The following is a 21794-nucleotide window of genomic DNA, read 5'->3' on the forward strand; positions in this document are numbered from 1 at the left end:
TGTAAGCAGCCAGTGTCTAAGCCCCCAAGAGCCCATCTCCACTCTGGCCTCCTAGTGCCTGCGCCGGGATGCTCCCCCAAACCTCCCCATGATTCAGCATCCAGAGGAATAAGGCCTGGCCCAGTGAGGGAGACACAAGGACTCGGCGTACAGCCAGGACCCTGCACTCTGTCAGGGCTAGATGGTCTATTATTTAGTGTTTTGAATAGTGTGCCTGGGCCCCTCCCAGGCTCCACTACTTCCCAGTCTTGATACTCTCTCTCTGAGGAGCCTTTCCCGCCGTTTATACCCCAGAGTGGGATCCGGCTTGTGGAAGAATTCAGAGTGCAGCTGGGAATGAAGCCACCTCCCAGCCAGGGACCCTGATCTTTTCACCCACCCTCCCTTCTGGCAGGTCATCTGGCCCAAAAAGTCAGCCTTGAGAGGACAGATCAGGCCAGCTGTCTTCCAACCCCATGGGGGACTCTCACCAGACCAGGCAGAGTCCACACTCCTTGGTTCCTGCCCCTGAGTCGTTTTGCACTTCCCCTTCCTCATAAATATTCCCAGACCCTTCAGTCTAGGGGCACAGCTGGGAAGGACCACTGAGCCACAGAAACCCCAGGAATTGCCTCCAGGGTCACCAAGGGGTGGGGGTTGGGATCCAGCAAGTACCTCCTCTTCACCTGGCTTGACACTGGCCTTCTGTTTATGATTCCTTTGAGTCAGTGATCTAGCCCAATTCCCTCTCTGTGTGGACAATTAGGCCCAGAGGGTAAACACTGAGGCAGGCAGCCTGGGATCCAGGCCTCTGGCCCCCGAGTCTGGGGCTTTGCTCACTACATCTTATGTCCTCTCTCCTCTGTGGTTCCATTGCCCTCATTGTGCAGACACATCACTCTGTTCTGGGGAAGGAATATCCCATGATCCATACATAATCCATATGAACAGATGTGTGATGGAAACACCTTTCTTATTGCAACCCTGGGGCAATTTCACCAACCTGCAGCTGATGCTTTAATTAGGATGCAGCCTATCTGAAAAGGTTCTTTAAATACTACACCAGGCACCAGGTGAAAAAATAAATAAGACTGTGCCACCTGTGAGTTCTTGTTGCAGAAGCTAATCCAACCCCCTCCCCCTCAGGGATTACTTAAAGAACCTGGAGAAGTCCTTTTGCCTCTGAGCCTCAGTTTCCCCATCTGTACAATGGTGAGGTTGGACCAGAAGCTCTAACAGCCCACTTGTTCCTTGATGTGTTTCTGATCCTATAAAGCCAGGGGGAATCCTCTGCGGTAGGACTTGCTCCTCCTGGATGACACCCTGAGGCAGACACATGGCAGGATCTTTGGAACCAGATTTGGAAAGGAGAGATTTAGCCTGGGTCAGTCACTTCCAGAATCTTCCCTGGTGCTTAAGAGTGTGGCATTCGAAACCAAGCTTTGCACTTCCAGATATACCACTTACTAGTGCATCATTTTTACTCTCTGAGCCTCAGTGTCCTTATCTGTCAACAAACTTGATAACACGTGTCTTGACAGCATAAGGGTCTGTAGCAGAGACTCCTAGTTATCCCTCCCCACCCCCTGTTTTTGTCTTCCCACAGTCGTAGAAATGGACACCCTCAAAACGACCACCTAAAATAAAGACTACATTTCCCAGCCTCCCTTGCAGCTAGTCATACTATGTCACTAAGTTCTCACTGATGGGATGAAAGTATAAGTGTTTGGGGGCAGCTTTGGAGACCCTTCCTTAAAAGCAGCTGGCAAGCTTTCTTTGCCTTTCTGTCTTCATTCCTACCTCCATTCTGCTGCCTGGAATATGGATATAGTGGTTGCCACTTTGAGCCAAGAGGATAATGCTTGCTGCTAAGGATGGCCAAATGGTGAATTAGAGGGGACCAGTATGCTTGACAATCATTTATCACCTTCATAGACTGCTTACCTCTGGGTTTCTTTTACTTTTTTAGAGAAATAACTTGCATTTTGTGTAAGTCATTGTTATTGGAATTTCTGTCACTCAAAGCTAAACTAATCTTCACTCATTGTCATAGGATCTGATGAAATTAGATCTGATGGTTCTCTCTAACCAAGGCACCTGCCTGTCTTAAAGTCTTTCTGTGCCTTCTCAGGATAATACTGAAACTCCTCAACATGACACTTAAGGCCCATCGTGATCTACCCCTCACACTTCTCCAGCCTTTGCTCTCTTGCTGCTCCCCCCACAGCTCCCCCCAGCCCATCATACCCCAGGTGCCGGCCAGCAGGAGCTGCTCACAGCTCCACAAGCCACCCAAGTCATCACTCATCTCTGGCCTTTAGCACATGCAATTCTGTCTTCCAGGAATGCCATCTCTCCCCCGACCCTTTTCAGGTTTCAAGTATCACCTCCTCAAGGGGAGTCTCTCCAGACCTTCCCAGCCTTTGTTTTTGTGCTGTTTCTTATTTCTCTGGGCCCCACGGGGCTTTCTCACACCAGGTGAGAGAAGCACACCAATGTCCATGTCTGTCTGGCTCCCCAGTCTGTGAACGGCCTGAGGATGAGGCTGGTGTCTGGTTCGTCTCTGCACTGCCAGGGCCTCTGGGACAGGGCCGTCAGTAACAGGAGCTGAGAGAGGGAGGGATAATGGTTGGCAAATGTTTGCCAATGTGGAAATTGCTGGGCCTGGCGAGAGCTGTGCTGAGGAAATAGTCTTCCAAGCAGAAAGAACTGACTGGAGACAGAGGTGAAAGTCAAGGGCGTGCTCAGCAGCTGCTCATCCCTGCTGCCCTACTTGGTGACCTGGAGTCAGACACTGCTGGATTCAAGAGGCCCTGGTGTGTTTGTTGGCAGATCTGCACTATGTGTCATTAACGACAGGGCAGCATATAAAGTTCACTTAATTGGCAAATACGTAAAGACACACTTGGCCCCTACCAGCTCTTTGTACTTCAACCCTTGCCTCTTTATGGCCCAGAACCAGCGAAGATAATAGGATGGGAAAGTCAGTTGACTGGGTTTCATAAGTAGTCTACATTTGGAGCCCAAACGTTGTGGTCCAAGGACACTGCTGACAATGAACATTATATAGCAGCTTTACTAGAACTTTCTGGGGCCCTGATCCCCTGGTAGCCCTTTCGTCTATCTCCTATCCCCTCTTTTATAAAGTGGAGAAGGCTGAAGCCAAGAGAGAGGAAGTAGTCCAAGGTCACAAGGAGGGGCTGGCACAGGGACAAGGAACCAGCCTCTCATTCCAACCCCTATGCCCTTTGCACAACCCCCGCCTGGGTCTGTGATTGCTGTCCAAAGATTAACTGGATTTAGAAAGACAGGAACCCCTTGGGCCCATTCAGGAGGGTCATGAAGGGACAGATGCATTATGGAGCATTTGAACCAAGAGGACACATCCTACTAATGTAACACAATCCTTTCTTATTTTTTTCTAACCATTTATTTTGGTCAAGTTTAAATATACACAAAAATAGAGAGTCTAATGAATCCCCTGTGCCTGGCAGCAGCCAGCTTAATAATTACCAACACCTGTTGTTCTTGGTAACATAACGCAGAAGAGTCTTTCCCCCAGGAAACTAGAGGACACACATGCTACAACCAGTGTGGTCTTTTCAAATTGCAAACAGGGTCCTGTTAACTCACCTCCTTCTTCCTCAAAACTCTAGTAGGATCCTCTGTGGTCAAAAGGCAGACAGAGCTGGGCCCCTACTCTGGCCTAGCCGCCTATCTTAGGACTTCTTTTAAGTGGGAGACAGATACACCTCTCTCTTGATGAAGCTATTTTTATTCGGTGTTTCTCTTATGTCAGTAGTTTAAAAGTATGGTACATATGAGAATCAGTAGAGGAATTTAAACCAAAACAAAACAGCATTCTCACCCAGGCCTCCGGACCTTCAGCCTCTTCCAGGAGCTTTCACCCCTTTGCACTTTCTGCTTCTGTCCCACTTCTCCCAGTTTTTTTTTTTTTTCTTTTTTCTTTTTAGGGCTGCACCCATGACATATGGAGGTGCCCAGGCTAGGGGTCGAATCGGAGCTGTAACTGCTGCTGGCCTACTCATAGTCACAGCAATGCCAGATCCAAGCCACATCTGCAACCTACACCACAGCTCAGGGCAACGCCGATCCTTAACCCACTGAGTGAGGCCAGGGATTGAACCCGAGTCCTCATGGATAGTAGTCAGATTTGTTTTTCTGCTGTGCTGCAATAGGAACTCCTTCTCCCAGTTCTTTGACTGCACTTTGACCCCTCCCACCTCCAGGCCTGGGCACATGCCTGTGCCTATTACCTGCAACTGGAACCTACTTCTTCATTCATTCGGGCCCTACTTGTCTTTCAGAGGGCATCCTCTGCTCTTGCTGCTCAGAGTGTGGGCTTGGCACGAGCCACACTGGCATCACTGGCAACTTGTTAGACACGCAGAATAGAAAACATTTATAGTTAACAAGGTTCAACAAGGTCCCCCCCAAAAGTAGAAGGTTATGATGGGCAGTTCTGACTCAAAAATATGACTGGGGTGAAGGCAGGAGAGGAGGGTATTGTTTTCAGGGGAAAGGAATGCTGGGAAGACAAAAGAAACAACAAATGATTATGGTGTGTCTATGCAACCAAATAGTGTAGGCCAGAGGCCGTAAACCTAAATGCCTACGAAGACTACTAGTGAAATGATGTATTAGTTTCCCATTTGTTAGCTGTAACCAGTTATCACAAACTTAGTGGCTTCAAACAACGCAACCATTATCTTACCGTTCTGGCCTTGGAAGTCTGAAATGAGTGTCACTGAGCTAAAACCAAGGTATTGGCAGAGCCGTATTCTTTCTGGAGACCCCAGGAGATTGCCTTTTCCAGCCGCTTGCATTCTTTGGCTGCATCACTCTTATCTCTGCTTACATCATCATATCTCTGATGTTGACATTCCTGATGTTGTCTCCCTTGTGACTACACTGGGCCATCCTTATCCTCCAGGATCATCTCCCTACCTCGGGATCCTTAACTGCAGATGCCCACGTGCTGCCACAATGTCTGTTTCCACCCCAGTGTTATTTGTGTGCTTGTGTGAGGACCTCAATTCTAGTTGGACCTCAGGCACTCATCTCCTGTGTGATGTTGGACAGGCCCCTCTCCCTTTCTGGGTTTCAAATTTCTTGACCCTCAACTGAGGTGCAGAGGGAGAGAATGAGCAAGGAAGCCAGGCAGGCAGGCAGGAAGGAAACCGAGTTTGTGGTAAAAACTCAGGGCTGGTTTGGTTTGACACCATTCAGACTTAGTTCATGTGCATAGAATGTAAATTTAGCAGAGCGTAAAGGTTCACTTAGGAGAAAAAGAGGGGGGTGGGGTGGTATATTTTGGGTTGCTTTGACATGCATCTTGATTTTAAAATTTCTACTCCCTGCATCTCCCTCCGTATCTTGACCCAGTGTTCCATCAAATACAGAGAACGGAGGTACCTGCTATGCTTAGTGTAGAATCAATGCCCAGTGCAGCTTGCGTGTCTTTTTGTTTGGAATCTGTCTGATCCATTCATTATCTCAGAGCCTGAAATCTTTTACAGTAATTTCCTAGACATAGACATATAAGGCACCAAACACTGAAGGATAGAAATAGCTTCTCTTCCTCTGCCAGGCCAGTGTAAACACATCCCTGGGTAACATTTCTTGCTGACAACGACTTGACTATGGCTTGTGTTATCTCACCATTTCCCCTTCAATCCTTTTAGTCTGGACACTCACAGGGGTTCCAGGCCCAATATCCATTCTAGAGGCCTGGATGGATCTTTTTTTTTGTCAATTAAAAACTGAATCTAAAACATTCTCTCTGCAAAAATCATCTGTGCATTTTACCCTGAGCCACTGCACATTCATCCTTCTTGCCAAACCATGAATGTCAAGCATTGTGGAAGGTTTTTACTTTTAAAATTTTTGGATGCTTTTACAAATGCCTTGCAACAGCACTACTTATTTTGGTGACTTCTGATGCCAGCCACAGCTTAGGAAGTGTCAAGGGTGGGCCTGCTAGATGGGATCTAGATATAGACAAAGCATTCCCTCCATAAATCCCTTTCGGAAAACCATTCATGGTGGAGTCATAGAATTCCAAAGACCGCTTAAGCTGGTGCTTCCCAGATATAGTCGTGCATCAGGAGCATATGAGCAAATTTAAAAATTCCTGGATCTCCACCAACATATGATAATTGAGAATCTCTGAAAGTAAGGCCAGGGAGATTGTAAAGCATGTTTTGGTTTTGTTTTTGTTTTGATGCTCCCCAGGCAGTTCTGATGCACAGCTAAGTTTTGGAACCACTTGTCTTGTTCAGTCTTTATCTGGTGCTTTACAGGATTTTGCCAAATGGTTTCATATCCCTCCTGGTACTCCCCAGTGATGGGGGCTCACTGCAGCCCCTCCCACCCATCCTTAGCCAGTTCTGCTTTGTCAGGAAGGTCTTCCTCTGCCCCCTCTAACTTTCCCTCACAGGTCTGGCGCTGCCTTCGAGGACCCCACAGACTACATCTTGTTTTTTGCCTTCTGGAGCCTTGGAGGGTGCAGTCCTGTCCCTTGAGTTCTGAGAGGTGGACACTCCCAGTTTCTTCAGCTGCTCCTCACAGGACACAGCCTTTATCCTCTCCCCAAAGGGCCACTTCTTGTTTGCTACTGCGTCTCACACCTGCCCCAGCTTTCCAAGAGGCCTGACCACTGGAAGACTGATACTTGTTTTGGCATGGATTCACTGCCTCTACCAATGAGGCTTGTTAATGACTGATCAAATAACCCTTAAGTCAATCCACCATGGAATGTCATGCCAAGTGCCCAAAGGGTGCTAGGCTGGCCATGTGCTGGGGTGAGGGTGGTGGGGCGAGGGGGCGGGGGGGGGGGCGTGGAGGCAGACAGGGCTTTGCAAGGGGCCACACAATTGCTGGGAAAACATGAGCATAGATGTGGCAAGGCACAAGATGTAGTGCTCCTAGTGAAGAATTAAGTTTTGCAGCAAGGACTGTGAACATCCTAAGGATGACATGGTAACAAAAGACTCCATGGAGCTGTAGCTTAGGGAAAGAATTATACAAATTAATCAGGTTCAAACAGGAAAATGTGCATATTCTAAATATGTGGAGAGGTAGAGATTTAAGAGAGAGAGTGGGTGCTGACAGAATTGCTGGAAGGGCCAGAGGGATGGAGAATCAGGGAGGACTTGACCTTCAGGACTGACTCTTAGAACAAGATGGATGGAGTCCACCAGCCTTGTTACCCTCTGAGACCACTTTGGGGGCTATTTAGCTCAAGACACAGTCCTTAGGCCATGATTTAAAGAGCAGGGAACAGGTAGCTGGAGTCAAGGAACCACAGCTGCAGCAGTCATCTCATACCCAGGGAGCTGGAGAAGAATGCATCTGCCATCATACTAGTGATGACCCAAAGGCAGCAGGACTGTGCCCTCCACCTGCCACATGTGGCAGTGGTACTGCTAATCGGCACCACCTAGTTTACATTCAGAACTCTAGCTGCAAATGAGGCTGGGGGCCTGCTCATAGCTTCCTAACTTCTCCAACCAGGAGGGTGCAGTGGAGGTGGAGCCGGTGGGAGATGGCAGGTTCAGGAATTAGCATCCCGTATGGCAACAACAAATGGAAACAGTCTCCGTGTCCATCAACAAGCCACCTTACCACACAATTCTAGGCCACCTGGGAGAGGATGATGTTGCCATTTAATTAATTAGTGACACCATAAAAGGTTCAGAGTAAATTGCTTTTAAAAGGCAGCAAAAAAGAAGCCACCATATGATTTCATTTTTATTAAAAGAGTTTTTGAACAATGCAGAGGAAAAAAGTATCAGCAAGATGGATGGTAACGTTTGGGTGAAAGGATTGAAGATAATATTTTTTTCTTCTTGGAACCTTTTCTGTGTTTTCAAAGCTTTCTGCATTGTGCATATATTCTTGGTGTCCTTAGCCCCACCCCACCCCCGCTCCAATGCAGCTTTTAAAAGCTCAAATATAAAATCCACTGGGAAAAAGAGCAGTGAAGGTGGAAGACAAATTAGTGAACCAAGGAAAAAGAAGTGAGAGAGAGGGAAGGCACAGAAGAGGCTAAGGAGAGCCTCAAGGATAGGAACTCAGGAGTTCCCTTGCTGGGCATCCTAGGTTAAGGATTCCAAGTTGTCACTGCAGCGACTTGAGTTGCTACTGTGGCGCGGGTTCCATACCTGGCCCTACCTGGCCCGGAACTTCCACAAAACTCGGGCCCTGCGCGCGGGGGCGGGGGAGAATGGTAACCTAATAAGGTGCATTGTGTGCAAAGGAGAAAGGAAAAATACAGTTGGGGCCCAGGCTCCCATTGATGTGTGACTCTTGATGTCCTATCGTTTCTGGATTTTTGTTTCCGCCCCCAAACGTGCGTCTTAGGACCCCTAGCTCTGCGTGGCGATGCCTGAGAAGGAGAGCTTGCGTGGTGCGGAATATTCGCAGGGATAGGGGGCCATTAGACCTTGAGAAGGGTAGTGAGCTAGCAGCACCTCCGCCCCCTCCCCCCCCCCCCCGCAATCCTGAAGGCTAGAACAGCCAGCGCCTGGGGGTAGGAGCGGCCTTGGCCGCGCTTCTGAAGGTCGGCGGCGCCCCAGGCGCAGGCGGAGCCTCATTGGCTGCTGAGCTTCGAACTACGCGGAGGCGGGGCCTGTGGCGAGCCCCGGGCCGGTGGCCAGACTAGACCTGGGGGAGTCGGATCCCAAAACAGACCGCGAGCTCCAGCCTGCTGCAGGTAACTGGCGCCCCTCTCTCTTCGGCCCCCACTTCTCACGGACTGGCCACGACTCCCTTCGCTGCAACGCAGGCTTCCTCCCTGGGTCTCGGCTTCCCGATTTGGGGGCCCGCCTTTCCGCCCGAGGGAACGCTGTGGGAACCTCTTCCTGCTTCCCACCCCGCCTCCCACACCGGGTCTCTGGGTGGCGCCGGAGGGGCCCTGAAGACACAGACCTTTGAAACCTCAAATCTTCCCGGTTACCTTGACCTCGTCGCTCCCCGCCACTGGGCCTACTGTAGTAGCCCCGGATTGTAGCTGTGAGGCCAGTACACGCACTCCCTCCAGCAGAAAGGATAAGGTGGGCGCCACCCGGTCCTCGATGACCCAGTGGGCACAGTGGGCGCTAATAAAAGAGTTGTCCGTAGGAGGGGGGAAACACAAAGATAGGGCTGTGGGAATCCAGGCTGAGGCTCCTATTCTTACTTGCTGTGTGTCCTCAGTGAGTCCCAGAACCTCTCTGATCCCCAACCTTCTTCCAGAATGGGTTGTCATCATCAACCTAAATTCTCTTGGGGCTTCTAGAAGCCTCAGGTGAATTGCTTGCTCAGAAGATGGCCTGCAGACTGTAAAGTATGATGTTCTGTGAGCACTTCTCTACCCACATGATGGTGGAGGCCCCTGAGGCGACCCCAAGTAGGTCTCTAGAATAGAAACAGCCTTGGCTGTGCATGAAAGTAGCCTTGCCAACCTTGGTCTGTGATCAATCCTCTTGCCCTCTTTAGCCCCCTCCACCCCTACCCCATGGATTGGTTAAACCCCCCCCCCCCATCTGCCTTATCCTGACCTCCCCAGGGACTCCTCCCTCCTCAGACCCAGGCCTAATGGATGCAAGATTGCTTCTGTCCCAGCATGGGTCAGAGTCCTGAACAGAGTGAACCCTGCATGCACCCCTGTCAGGTCTGCTGGCTCAGCTTCTCCCCAAGGGATGGCTTCCTAGGAATCTTTCATTTGTGAGGGGCTGGGGACTTAGCTGGGGCCTTGTTTCCCTGTATAAGTTCTTTGCTCCTCTCCCTGCCCAGTGGCAGGGGGTAGGGGTGCTGGGGGCTAGTGGGGTAAGGCTCAAGTGAGACAGCAGATGTGCAGAGAGTGATGTCCTCACTGGACAGTAACTGCTTCAGCGAATCTAGGAACTTTATATACCACTTAAGTTTCATGGATTAAATTTTATAGGGTGTTTAGAGTTGTTATTTTCATCAAGTCTACACTTTTTAGAGTTGTAGGCAAGAATAAACAAAGCCTTCTTTCCAGCTGCTGTACTCATTGCACTCCTGGGAAAGCTGAGGCCTGTCTGTGCCTGGGGAGCTGGCCTGGTCTGGTTTCTGAGGGTGCCGCCCAGTTCCGATGACCTGAATGCGTGTGCCAGGCTTTTTGTACTCACAACCCCATTCACCATAGCCCCATGAGGCATTTCACATATGAGGAAACTGAGGCACAGAGGTGAAGTGATGTAAGCTCCTCTGTCAGAGAACAGCTCTGTCGCCGAGTCTCTTCAGTTTTTACTCCACCCTGAGGTCAATTAAACAGCCTTCGTAAACAGCCTTGGTGGATATTTTATTGTTTCCTCAGTATATTGTAGAATAACTACCTATTTGAGCAGCTTTTCTGTAGCTGGCATAATTCTAGGCATGAAGGACATAGCAATGAATGAAATAGGAAAAAAAAAAATCCCTGCTCACATGGAGCTGACATTTTATTGGGGGAGGGGAAGCATGTACATATACTATTTGGGGAGAAATAAAGTGCAGTGTGGGGGATAGAGAGTGCTGGGGCTGGTAAAAGTTGCAGTTTTATAAAGGGTGGTCAGGGAAGGCCTTACAGAGAAGGGGACATTTGAATGAAGATGCAGAAGAGGTGAGGGACTGAGCTGGAGGCTACATTGGGTGTGACAGTTGGACCAGAGCATTCTTCAGGGCCCTTGTAGCCCTTAGAGCCATGTTTTCAGAGGTGACATCCCTTTATGCTAGAATCTTGGGACGTCTGAGCTGGTGGTCCTGTCCCCGTTCACCTTGGCTCCTGTCCCTCTCCAGAGTATTCAGCATGCTGCGCTTCCTGGTGCCCCGGCTGTTTGGCCTGTGCCGCCCCGTTGCCCCGTACTCCTCTGCAGCAGCCCTCCCAAGCCCCATCCTCAATCCGGACATCCGCTACAACCAGCTCTTCATCAACAATGAGTGGCAAGATGCGGTCAGCAAGAAGACCTTCCAGACAGTCAACCCCACCACAGGGGAGGTCATTGGCCACGTGGCTGAAGGGGACCAGGCTGATGTGGATCGCGCAGTGAAAGCAGCCCGTGAGGCCTTCCGCCTGGGGTCTCCATGGCGCCGGATGGATGCCTCAGAGCGGGGCCGGCTGCTGAACCGCCTGGCCGATCTAGTGGAGCGGGATCGTGTCTACTTGGCCTCGCTGGAAACCCTGGACAACGGCAAGCCTTTCCAGGAGTCTTACGCCTTGGACCTGGATGAGGTCATCAAGGTATACCGGTACTTCGCTGGCTGGGCTGACAAGTGGCATGGCAAGACCATCCCCATGGATGGCGAGCATTTCTGCTTCACCCGGCATGAGCCCGTTGGCGTCTGTGGCCAGATAATCCCATGGAACTTTCCCTTGGTCATGCAGGCCTGGAAGCTCGCCCCGGCCCTTGCCACAGGCAACACTGTGGTCATGAAGGTGGCAGAGCAGACCCCCCTTTCTGCTCTGTACTTGGCCTCCCTCATCAAAGAGGTGGGCTTTCCCCCTGGGGTGGTGAACGTCCTCACAGGCTATGGCCCAACAGCAGGAGCAGCTATCGCCCATCACATGGATGTCAACAAAGTTGCCTTCACTGGCTCTACCGAGGTGGGCCACCTGATCCAGAAGGCGGCTGGTGATTCCAACCTCAAGAGAGTCACCCTGGAGCTGGGTGGGAAGAGTCCGAGCATTGTGTTGGCTGATGCCGACATGGACCACGCTGTGGAGCAGTGCCATGAAGCCCTGTTCTTCAACATGGGCCAGTGCTGCTGTGCAGGTTCCCGGACCTTCGTTGAAGAATCCATCTATGATGAGTTTCTCGAGAGAACCGTGGAGAAAGCTAAGCGGCGGAAAGTTGGGAACCCCTTTGAGCTAGACACCCAGCAGGGGCCCCAGGTGGACAAGGAGCAGTTTGAGCGAATCCTGGGCTACATCCAGCTTGGCCAGAAGGAAGGGGCAAAACTTCTCTGTGGCGGGGAGCGTTTTGGAGAGCGAGGCTTCTTCATCAAGCCCACGGTCTTTGGTGGAGTGCAAGATGACATGAGGATCGCCAAGGAGGAGATCTTTGGGCCTGTGCAGCCTCTGTTCAAGTTCAAGAGGATCGAGGAGGTGATCGAGAGGGCCAACAACACTAGGTATGGCTTGGCGGCTGCCGTGTTCACTCAGGACCTGGACAAAGCCATGTACTTCACACAGGCCCTCCAAGCTGGGACAGTGTGGGTGAACACCTACAACATTGTCACCTGCCACACACCTTTTGGAGGCTTTAAGGAATCTGGCAATGGAAGGGAGCTGGGGGAGGATGGGCTTAAGGCCTACACAGAGGTGAAGACAGTCACCATCAAGGTTCCTCAGAAGAACTCATAAGGATGGCTACCAAGGAAACCCAGCTCTAGTCCGCGGATGCCACAACCATCTGCAAGTGGTTGCCAAGTATTTTTTTTTAAGCCGTGGACCCCCCCCCCCACCTATTTGTTCCAGATGAACTCTTAGACGGAACCTCAACAAATGAAGCAGTTAAAATGGGAGCTGTTCTAGTTAAAGCAGGGATGGGGGCTGGGCCCAGAGGCTTATCCACCTGCACCCAAACCCTGTTGATGGCCCTGTGTTACTTCCATGACACCTTAAGAGTCTCTGGAATACAGATGAGAAACCAATGATCAGACAGCGGCTTTTCATTCTTCCAGCTGATCCAAGGACTTCCTGGTGGGTAATTAGTGGTTAGACACTTCAGACATGGGATTAGGGCACATTAGGAGTTTTAAACTAGGCCCTTTGTCTTGGCCCCATTCTTTAGTAACCTACCCTAAAAGTCATGGGTGCTTTCCTTTTTCTAAGTACCAGTTGCAAACTGGTTTGTCTGCTTACATTGCTTCATTTTGCTACTGATTCTTCTTAATTCAAGGGAAGGAGTGGACAGAAAATGCATTTATATAATTGTTCCTTTAAAATACACTCAGCCCTAATGTCATCAGTTAATGAGTGGATGAACAAAATGTTGCCATGGAATATTTCTTGTACTGTTCAATCTTAAAAAGGAAAAAAAGTACTGACACATGCTACAGCATGGATGAACCTTGAAACCATTATGTTAAATGAAAGAAGCCAGATATACAAGGCCATGTATTGTATGATTCCATTTATATGAAATAACCTGAATAAGCAAATCTGTCGAGACAGAAAGTATATTAGTGGTTGCCAGGGCTGGGGAAGGAGAGAATGGGGAATAACTGCTAATAGGTAGAGAATTTCTTTTGGGGAGGTTTTGAAATGCTGTGGAATTAGTGATGATTGTTGTATACTTCTGCGACTATACTAAAATGCACTGAAGTAATACTTTAAAGGGGTGAATTTTATGATATGTGAGTTAATTACAATTAAAAATTAAACTCATTCTGTTTGCAAGTTGGTTTTGTATCAGTATTCTCTTGCTGCTGAACATTTTACAGAGTCTTGGGGATGGAAAGGTCTCTGATCATCCAAAGTCCCTTCCACAATACATCTAGTTTTGATTTTGTTTTCTCTCACTTGGGTGACAGAGTGCACCTTTAAAACCCACAGAGAAAAGTGCTACCTAGAGCGAGTCCATTTCAGGTCTCATTTCAAGGCTTCCACTGGCATTGTCTCTCCAACTCCCACCAAAACACAGCAGCCCTCAAGCCAAGCTCAGCATCAGGGCCCGTCCTGACATCCTGGGGGTTTTGAAATTTCAAACCTGAGAGCTCAGTATGTTCTTTAGTCTTACAATTCTGTTACCCTGCTGTTGGGAGTGAAGCCCCATCAGCCGGAGCAAGATACAGAAGCAGGATGCTCATCTTCTCCCGTCTTCCATCTTTCTAGACCACATGCTCGTGACTTGTTATACTTTCAGGTCCATTCAGTCTTGTGAACGCACACCCCTATCACCTCTTTAACATCCTGTTAGTTCCCCTTGGCATCAAGACGGTTTTGTTCAGTGTCTTGCCTTGGAGTTGGCCTGAAACTGCTTCCTGAGGATCCAGGGTTGGTTGGTTTGGGCCCCGAATCTGTCCTTCCGAAGATCTCCTTTTTCCACCATTTGTCTAAGGCTGGGGTGACCCTGACTGTCCCCCGCCCAAGTGTACCTTTTATCTGTTTCTCTTGGAGGCTGTTGGCACTTTGCACAACAGTGAGAGTTTCTTGTGGGGAAATGAGTGAGAAGGTAAATGGGGCAGTGGGGTCTCCAATGATTAACATCTCAGTAATTTAACACATCCCTCCCTCACTGGCTTCTCAGTACTTCTAAATCAAAGAGGAATTTGGCAGAGGGTGTTCCAGTTTGGGGTGGGACTGGGAAAGGATACTTTTCTGGGTCCCTTATTTCAATCCCTGAGATTCTGAGGCCGTCTTCTAGGACTGACTCCTAACCCACAGGATCTGACACTATCTCTGGGTAAATAGTATCAGAATTGAGTTGAATTCTACTCCCTGCTGGGTTTGAAAAATGCTTATTGGAGTGGGGAACCCCTCTTCCCAAGCAACACACACTTGGGAATTGGGTCTAGGAGGTGAGGAGGGGTCTGGCAAACTAAGAGCACATCTATCCCAAACCTCAAGAGCTCACAGCAATGCCCAACGAGCTCTATTCTGGGTGTGAGGCTGACCTCTGGTGGCCACTTTGTTAATTAACTTGAAGGCTAAGGTGAAATTCTGAGCCTGAGAAGTTAGATTCCCAGTCAGCTCAGTCCCTGCAGGGAGGTTGAACTGGGCATCTTTACTAAGTGTAGACACTGGCCCCCGTGACTTCACTTGGTCATAGATGTTGCAATTTTGGGGCATCCACCTACTCAACAAATTTACACCAAGTCCTTAGTTTGTCAATCATTACACCTTTCAAAGGCCACTGAAGTCTGACAACACTCCTGTCAAGCTACCAGTCCATGCTTGGTAAATAAACATGGAGGTCTAGCCATGTTCAGCTAGTAAATAGAGCCAGGACTCAAACTCAGGTCTTCTGACTCTGTTTACTGCACCCCGCTCAGCCCAAGGGAAAGGCCCAATAGGAGGAGCATGGGATTCTGCAGGATAAGGAGGGAAAGGGAGGGAGCCACAGGCAGAGTCAGGTGCTTCCAAGAGATCAAGGAAGAGGAGGCTGAAGCCGTGGGGGTCCCTGGAGACCTTGGTTAGCAGAGGCTGTGTGGCAGGGTGGGGACAGAAGCCAGACTGCTGTGTGCTGAGAGCACCACTTTTATCTCCCCAAGCCCCAGTGATCTGTACATTAATCCTAGAGTCGGAGGACCTTGGAAGGAAAGCAGGAAAGCGCATTGTGAGAGCCTTTGAGAGCCCCAGCCTCCCCAGTCACTTAACCAGAGTGGACCGCGTAACTGGCCCAAGGCCAAGGACCCCAGTGGGGTCAGTGTGGCCTGGATTCCAGGTCTCTTGACCCAGCCAAGTGCTCTTCCCATGTGTATAACAGGGTAACAAATTCCCAGGGTTTCAGGGTTCAACACAACAACGCTTGCTTTCCTGCGTACACAATAATCTGGTGCAGGTGTTGGTTTAATCAACCCTTGTCCTCCAGGTGGAGATTCGGAGACAGTTTCCTTCCATCGTGTGGCACCACTGTCTACACTGGTTCTTAACCAATTTTATCTTAGGAATTCCTTTGAGACACTAGTGAAAGCTAATTTTTTTTTTTCACCAGAAAAAAAATGCACACATGCACATCTGCATAGAATTTGGCATACTTTCAAGGAGCTCATGGACCCTGAGAATAATCCATCTGTAAAACTCCTACAGGTCAGGCTGCATGGGGCCTGAGACCTCACATCCCCTGGTAGATGGAGAAGAAAGTATGAAAAGGGCATAACGACTTCTTAAAGCCCTGGCCTTGGTGCAGAATGCATTGCTTCCATTCACAGCCATTGGCAAAACCACCTGACCCAACCAAGGTGCAGAGGGAAATAAGAAACATAGTTATGGGGACACTTCCATGTTGTCCTCAGGTTTTAGAGGACAGCCTACCCTGGCACACACAGCACCTCCTTGCAGATGTGCACAATGGTTAGAATGTTTCTTTTTTCTTTCTTTCTTTCTTTTTTTTTTTTGTCTTTTTAGGGCTGCACCTGCGGCATATGGAGGTTCCCAGGCTAGGGGTCTAATTGGAGCCATAGCCACCCGCCCACACCAGAGCCACAGCCACGCGGGATCCGAACCGCCTCTGTGAGCTACACCGCAGCTCATGGCAACGCCGGATCCTTAACCCACTGAGCGAGGCCAGGGCTCAAACCTACAACCTCATGGTTCCTAGTCGGATTCATTAACCACTGAACCATGATGGGAACTCCAGAATGTTTCTTACAAAGATGCATTTAGAGTTTAATCCTCTTGTGAGCTGTTCACACCTCTCTTCCAGCCTTGTTCACACTGTTCCTTTCTACTTCCTTCTTTCCTCACCAGATTCAGCCCATTTTCTTGGAGTCCTGCTGGGGACCCACATTCTCTGGGATGCTTTGTCTTGACTGTCTCAATCAAGCCATTTCTGGCCCCTCTGAGCTCATAGAACCCACTCTTCCTTTAGTCTTGCCCTGTGGCAGCTCTTATTCATTAGCATATGCATGATGAAATGGGTCTGATTTTCTGCCCCACTAGACTGTGTCTCCAGCAGACTCCCAGCACATCTGGTCTGTCTCCTTGCATCCTTGGTACCCAGCACACAGCCTTCAGTATCCCCTAGAGAGTGAATGGTTCTTGTCCATTCGTATGTGGGATCCTCAGGGCAGCAGGACAGGGCAGTGATGCTGACCTCCCTGGACTGCTGAGGGTAGAGGGAAGTGCCCCAGATCCACAGACCATGGAAGGTTTTGAACTTGGTTCTGAGTCTTCAACTCCAAAGCTAATGCCCATTCTACCCAGGGGTGACTGTGGTACCTTTGGTAGCAGAGACAGGTCCAACTGTCTGCGCCAGGGCCAGCAACTCGGGGTGGGGGGTGATCAACAGTAGATCTCTCAGCACCCAGCAGTACCTGGCACCCAGTAGGTGCTCTGCAGATGTGTGTGGTGGCTGGATTTACCAGTGGAGATAAGAGAGCCTTCTGTTCCCACCCACCACCACCCCCCCACTACCTAGTACTAATGACTTTTACTCTTTCCCCAACATCCAACCACTCCCTAACATGGGGGAGATTTAGGATAATGGAGAGACAGCCCTAGTGAAAGGATACGCAGGTGCAGTCCAGGCTGAACTCAGAGGCAGCCCTGACCATAAAAAGTTCATGCCCAGGAGAGAGAAGGCAGCCTGAGCTGAGCATGGGCAAGTCTTGGTACCCAGTTCTGCCCTGGGTGATGGGCTCCCATGTTCTGAATTCATTATTCAGCTGAAGACGCCAGGGCACTTTAGTTTCCCTTAATTAATAAAGATATCACATAATAATCATTCTCTGATTTAATGTTCAAGAGGCTCTGGCAAAGGCTGGGGATGAGGAAATTCATTAGAGGAGAAGACTGTTCACTGTCAACTGGTTTGCTCATTCTTAATAATTTCTCCCACGTCATCCATCTCTGGGGGAGAGGGGAGGGCGATGTTCTTTAAAGACATAGGATTAGTTTCAACCTAAAACTTGAAGGAAAAATCCATCTTGACCCCAAACCACCCTTTTTTGTTCAAGGTGGAAAATGGGTAGCTTTGGGATTGAACACTGGCTTTTGGATTATCTTCCTCAAGCCGTCGTAACCCAGTTGACAACAGAAGACTGAGATTCAGGCCCACTTCTTATAGCATTAAGTCCAACTTCTTCTGATGGCATTTAGGGGAATGGCGACCCTTCCCCTGCCAGTGTGCCACTAGCACTTCCAGCAGCCACTACTTGTCACTACTCACCAGCACAAAACATACTGCACTTCACCCCTGCTGCTTTCACATGCTCCTTCCCTAGCCTGGAATCTCCTGCATCCACTTCAGTCTCTAGCTTGGATGCCTCCTCTTCCAGGAAGTCTTCCCTGACCTCCCCCTGCTCTGATCATAGACGCCTTGTGCTATGTGGCAGTGGGCAGCCTTGTCCCACTCACTCATACTCTAGTCTCACCTAGAGCAGGGCCCACGTCCCACATACCTTCATATTTCCAGGGCTTGCACTCTTCTGGCCTCTGGAGAATGCTATTCCGTGTGCATGTGGGAGGTAATAGAGGGCAGATCTAAATGAGTGAATTAAATACTAGAATATTTATACAGTGGGGGACACCAGTTCAGAGGGAGTTTGAAGGATCAGGCTGGCAGTAGATGATTAGTTAGGGCTGGTTAAAAATTGCAAGCAAGGTGATCAGACAGGGCTGTAACCACAGCCCAGGTGTGAGAGGTAAGGAGGATTTGGGTTAAAGCAGCTGATGCGGGCAAGCGAAAATAGGGCAAGATGCATAGAGGATGATGGAGAAGAATCCATGGGACCAGGCCCCATACTGCAGCATTCCAAGGATAGAGCACAAAGACTGTTCCTACAAACATGTATTTTCAGAGGGCAGGGGTCATAGGACACCATTAAATCTATGGAAATATGGTAGAAAACACAGACTTTGAGAGCATCATGTCTCTGAGTAATAGCCACACCCACATTTGCTTAGCCTCTGAGAGGTCTTGGGGCTCTCACAGCTACAGAGTCATTAGGTTGGAACATTCATGCTAATCGAACTTTCTGGTTTGGGTAAAAATTCCAGACAGTGTAATGTTTATATTATTTTTGGTACATCATTATGATGCCAAACCCAGCCTCATGCAGTCTTGATGCTCAGTCAGCCCTGTCACCTGGGGCTCCATCCACCTTGCTCTCTTGGTCCACATCCAGCTCTTCAATTTTGACTGGAGGTGATTCAGCTCATTTTGCTGAATGTGCTTCTTAGCAGGTGCATGATGTTCTGTGACCTTCTCTACAGCCTGACATGGTTTCAGTAAGTGTCTTCCCAAGCCATCTCCCAGCCACCCAGATCATATGCAGACTCAGATATGGAAATCACTGTTGAGGGGGAAAAGGGAGGTGCCAAGGAGAGGGGGTATGAGCAGGTCCCCCAAAAGGCGCAACAGCCAACACAGAAGAACAGCTTCCTGTTTGATCAGTTTCAATTATTTTATTCAAAGAAGGGGTTCCAGCATTTTAAAGTTTGAAAACCACCCATCTAGTTTCATTCCCTTCCTATTCAAGTGGGGAAACTGGGGTCCAGAGAGTGAAGAGGACTTGTTCACGGTCACTCAGCAAGAGAGGGACGAATTCCCAGATGGACCTCATGTTTCCAGACTTCCCAGCCAGTCCCCTACTGTGTATGCTAGGGTGATGTCACCCCAGTATTTCAGACGTGGAGCAGCTGGGCTTAAAGGCGAAAAATGCAATTCCAGAAAGGACTCCGAAATGCAGTGCCCAACATGAGTGGCCTGAGTGTTGCTTTAAAAGTTGAGGTGGTCCTTGATAAGAATCCCTGAAACTGTGGGACTGGCAGCATCTTCCTCTACACAGTTATGAGACTGTTCTGAAAGGAGCACCATGGAAAGGCAGCCAAAGAGGACCAGCTGCACTGAGCTCTGTCCTTCTCAGAGGCGTTCAGACCTCAGACCAAGAGCTTTCCCCCTGCAGTCTGGTGTCTTCATCTGTAAAGAGGTGGTGGTGGGGGGGACATTAAGGCTCGTCCTGCCTGCCATCCCAGAGCTGGGAAGTGACCACAGACACAAAAGTGCTTCATGAAATTCAACAACTATCCCAAATGTCACTTTAACAATCTCACTGGGATGTGAGATCAAACAGTTTTAGTCACCTAGGGGATCTATTTTTTTTTAGCCCAGATATTAAATAGTCTCCTTCTTTCTTTCTTGACGAAGAGAAAAGAAGGGTTAATTGTGGGGTGAGGTCAAAACGTCTCTAAGTAAAATGTATTCTATTACACTCTAATTCCACAGCCCAGAGAGGGCAGCTGACCCTATTCTTATGATTTGATGTCCAGCAGCCAGGTCTCCACTGCCCACTTGGTTAGAGAAGGCTGGGCTTGCTCACAAGTGGACATCTTGATCCCCAGATGCCCATCCAAGGAGCCAATGAGTCCGGTTACATGTTCCATTTAGACTAAATCTCTTTAAGATGGGAAAATGGCAGGAATAGTTGAGGTGTCCACACCCTTGTGTGAAGTGACGGCATTTGGTTTTGACGGAATATCATTTTAAAAAGAATGCTAAGACTATACTTCCCATATTGTTTCCACAGGACCAGCTTACTCTAGGTGTCAGCACTCAAAGGGACACAGGTAATATCCAGTCCAAATACCACAGTCACAGATGAAGAGACCAAGCCTCAGAGTCACATAGCAAGTTAGAGGTCAGGCAGAGCACCCAGTCCTCCTACAGTACATAGTGAGTCACAGAGCTCCACTAATCAGTTCTAGAGAAATGAGGCAAAGAATCACAGCTAACACTCGCCTTGGTCCAGCCCCTCAGAGTTACAGATATACCTCATGGGACTTGCCCTCAGGAGGAGTAGTTAAAAAAAGGATTCTTACAGAGCTATTCACTCCAAAAGTATAAAAAGGCTACATGCAGTCTGTTTTCCCAGTGTTTGCCCTGCTAAAAACTACATCTGCATACGAATCTAGTTTGCATCTAATTTTTAAAAACATACAAAAGGAGTCATCTACAAACACAGTTTTTTCCAACTCTTCACAAAGCAAAATGATCCATGACTTGACTTTTCTGTCATCCTGTGATCCTAGAAGAAAAGAAGAAAAAGAATGAGGGAAAAGAAGCCTGTTCTGTCACAGTCAGCTATGTGTTAGACAGAAGGCAGGGGAAATGACTCTAACTCTAAATCTCTCCCCAGCCAGGAGTGCTGCCGGTAGGGAGCAGAGGCAGCTGGCTGGGGGGGTGGGGGGTGGCAAGAAGTACATATAAGACCAAAGAGTGGGCAATTCAGGGAATCAAGTTCCAGCTTAATATGGGGAAGAGGAGTTCCCATCGTGGCCCAGTGGTTAATGAACTCGACTAGTATCCATGAGGACACAGGTTCCATCCCTGGCCTTGCTCAGTGGGTTAAGGATCTGGCATTGCTGTGAGCTGTGGTGTAGGTCGCAGATGTGGCTCAGATCTGGGTGACTATGGCTGTGGCATAGGCCAGCAGCTACAGCTCCAATTTAACCCTGGCCTGGGAACCTTCCTATATCACAGGTACAGCCCTAAAAAGATATATATATGGAAGAACTTTCAACTATTGGGAGGTCCAAAGATAGTTGTTTGACAGTTGTGAGCTCGTGTTCCTGAAGGTACGCAAGCAAGAGCTGGCCCATTCTGCATGTTGTGGAGGGAACTCAAGAACTGGATGGTGGTGATGGTCTTAAAACTCCATGGCTCTTTGTGACCCCTTTTGAAAACTCATCTACAATAGACTATATTCATAGCCTGGCTTCATTTGCATTTAAAAAATATAAATATATATATATATATACCTATAAATTAGATATATACTTAAAACATGAAACATACACACACACACATGTACATACATAAAGACATAGCCATACAAGTGTACAGGACAAAAAGTCCTGAAAAAGTCCCGATCTTTGACTTTTTGTTATATAAATTATATACATGTATTAAAAACTAAAAGGGAGTTCCCGTTGTGGCTCATTGGTTAACAAATCTGACTAGGAACCATGAAGTTGCGGGTTCGATCCCTGGCCTTGCTCAGTGGGTTAAGGATCTGGCGTTGCCGTGAGCTGTGGTGTGGGTCGCAGACATGGCTGGATCTGGCATTGCTGTGGCTCTGGTGTAGGCCGGTGGCTGCAGCTCTGATTCGACCCCTAGTCTGGGAACTTCCATATGCCGCAGGTA

At 48.9% G+C, this 21794-nt stretch overlaps 1 protein-coding gene across 1 annotated transcript; it reads left to right on the forward strand.

The window, feature by feature from the left end:
- The first annotated feature begins 8597 nt into the window (after positions 1 to 8597).
- Positions 8598 to 13387, forward strand: ALDH1B1 (aldehyde dehydrogenase 1 family member B1). Its single transcript, XM_047767973.1, has 2 exons — positions 8598 to 8716; positions 10786 to 13387. Exon 2 carries the CDS (start codon positions 10796 to 10798, stop codon positions 12347 to 12349), a length of 1554 nt encoding a protein of 517 aa, XP_047623929.1. The 5' UTR covers positions 8598 to 8716; positions 10786 to 10795; the 3' UTR covers positions 12350 to 13387.
- Positions 13388 to 21794: the final 8407 nt, after the last annotated feature.

The sequence above is a fragment of the Phacochoerus africanus genome, chromosome 2, assembly GCF_016906955.1.
Source record: "Phacochoerus africanus isolate WHEZ1 chromosome 2, ROS_Pafr_v1, whole genome shotgun sequence".
NCBI classification, from domain to species: Eukaryota; Metazoa; Chordata; class Mammalia; order Artiodactyla; family Suidae; genus Phacochoerus; species Phacochoerus africanus.

Bases quoted from the DNA above. Each gene is read 5' to 3' on its own strand.
- ALDH1B1 (XM_047767973.1), top strand. From the start codon at position 10,796: ATGCTGCGCTTCCTGGTGCCCCGGCTGTTTGGCCTGTGCCGCCCCGTT.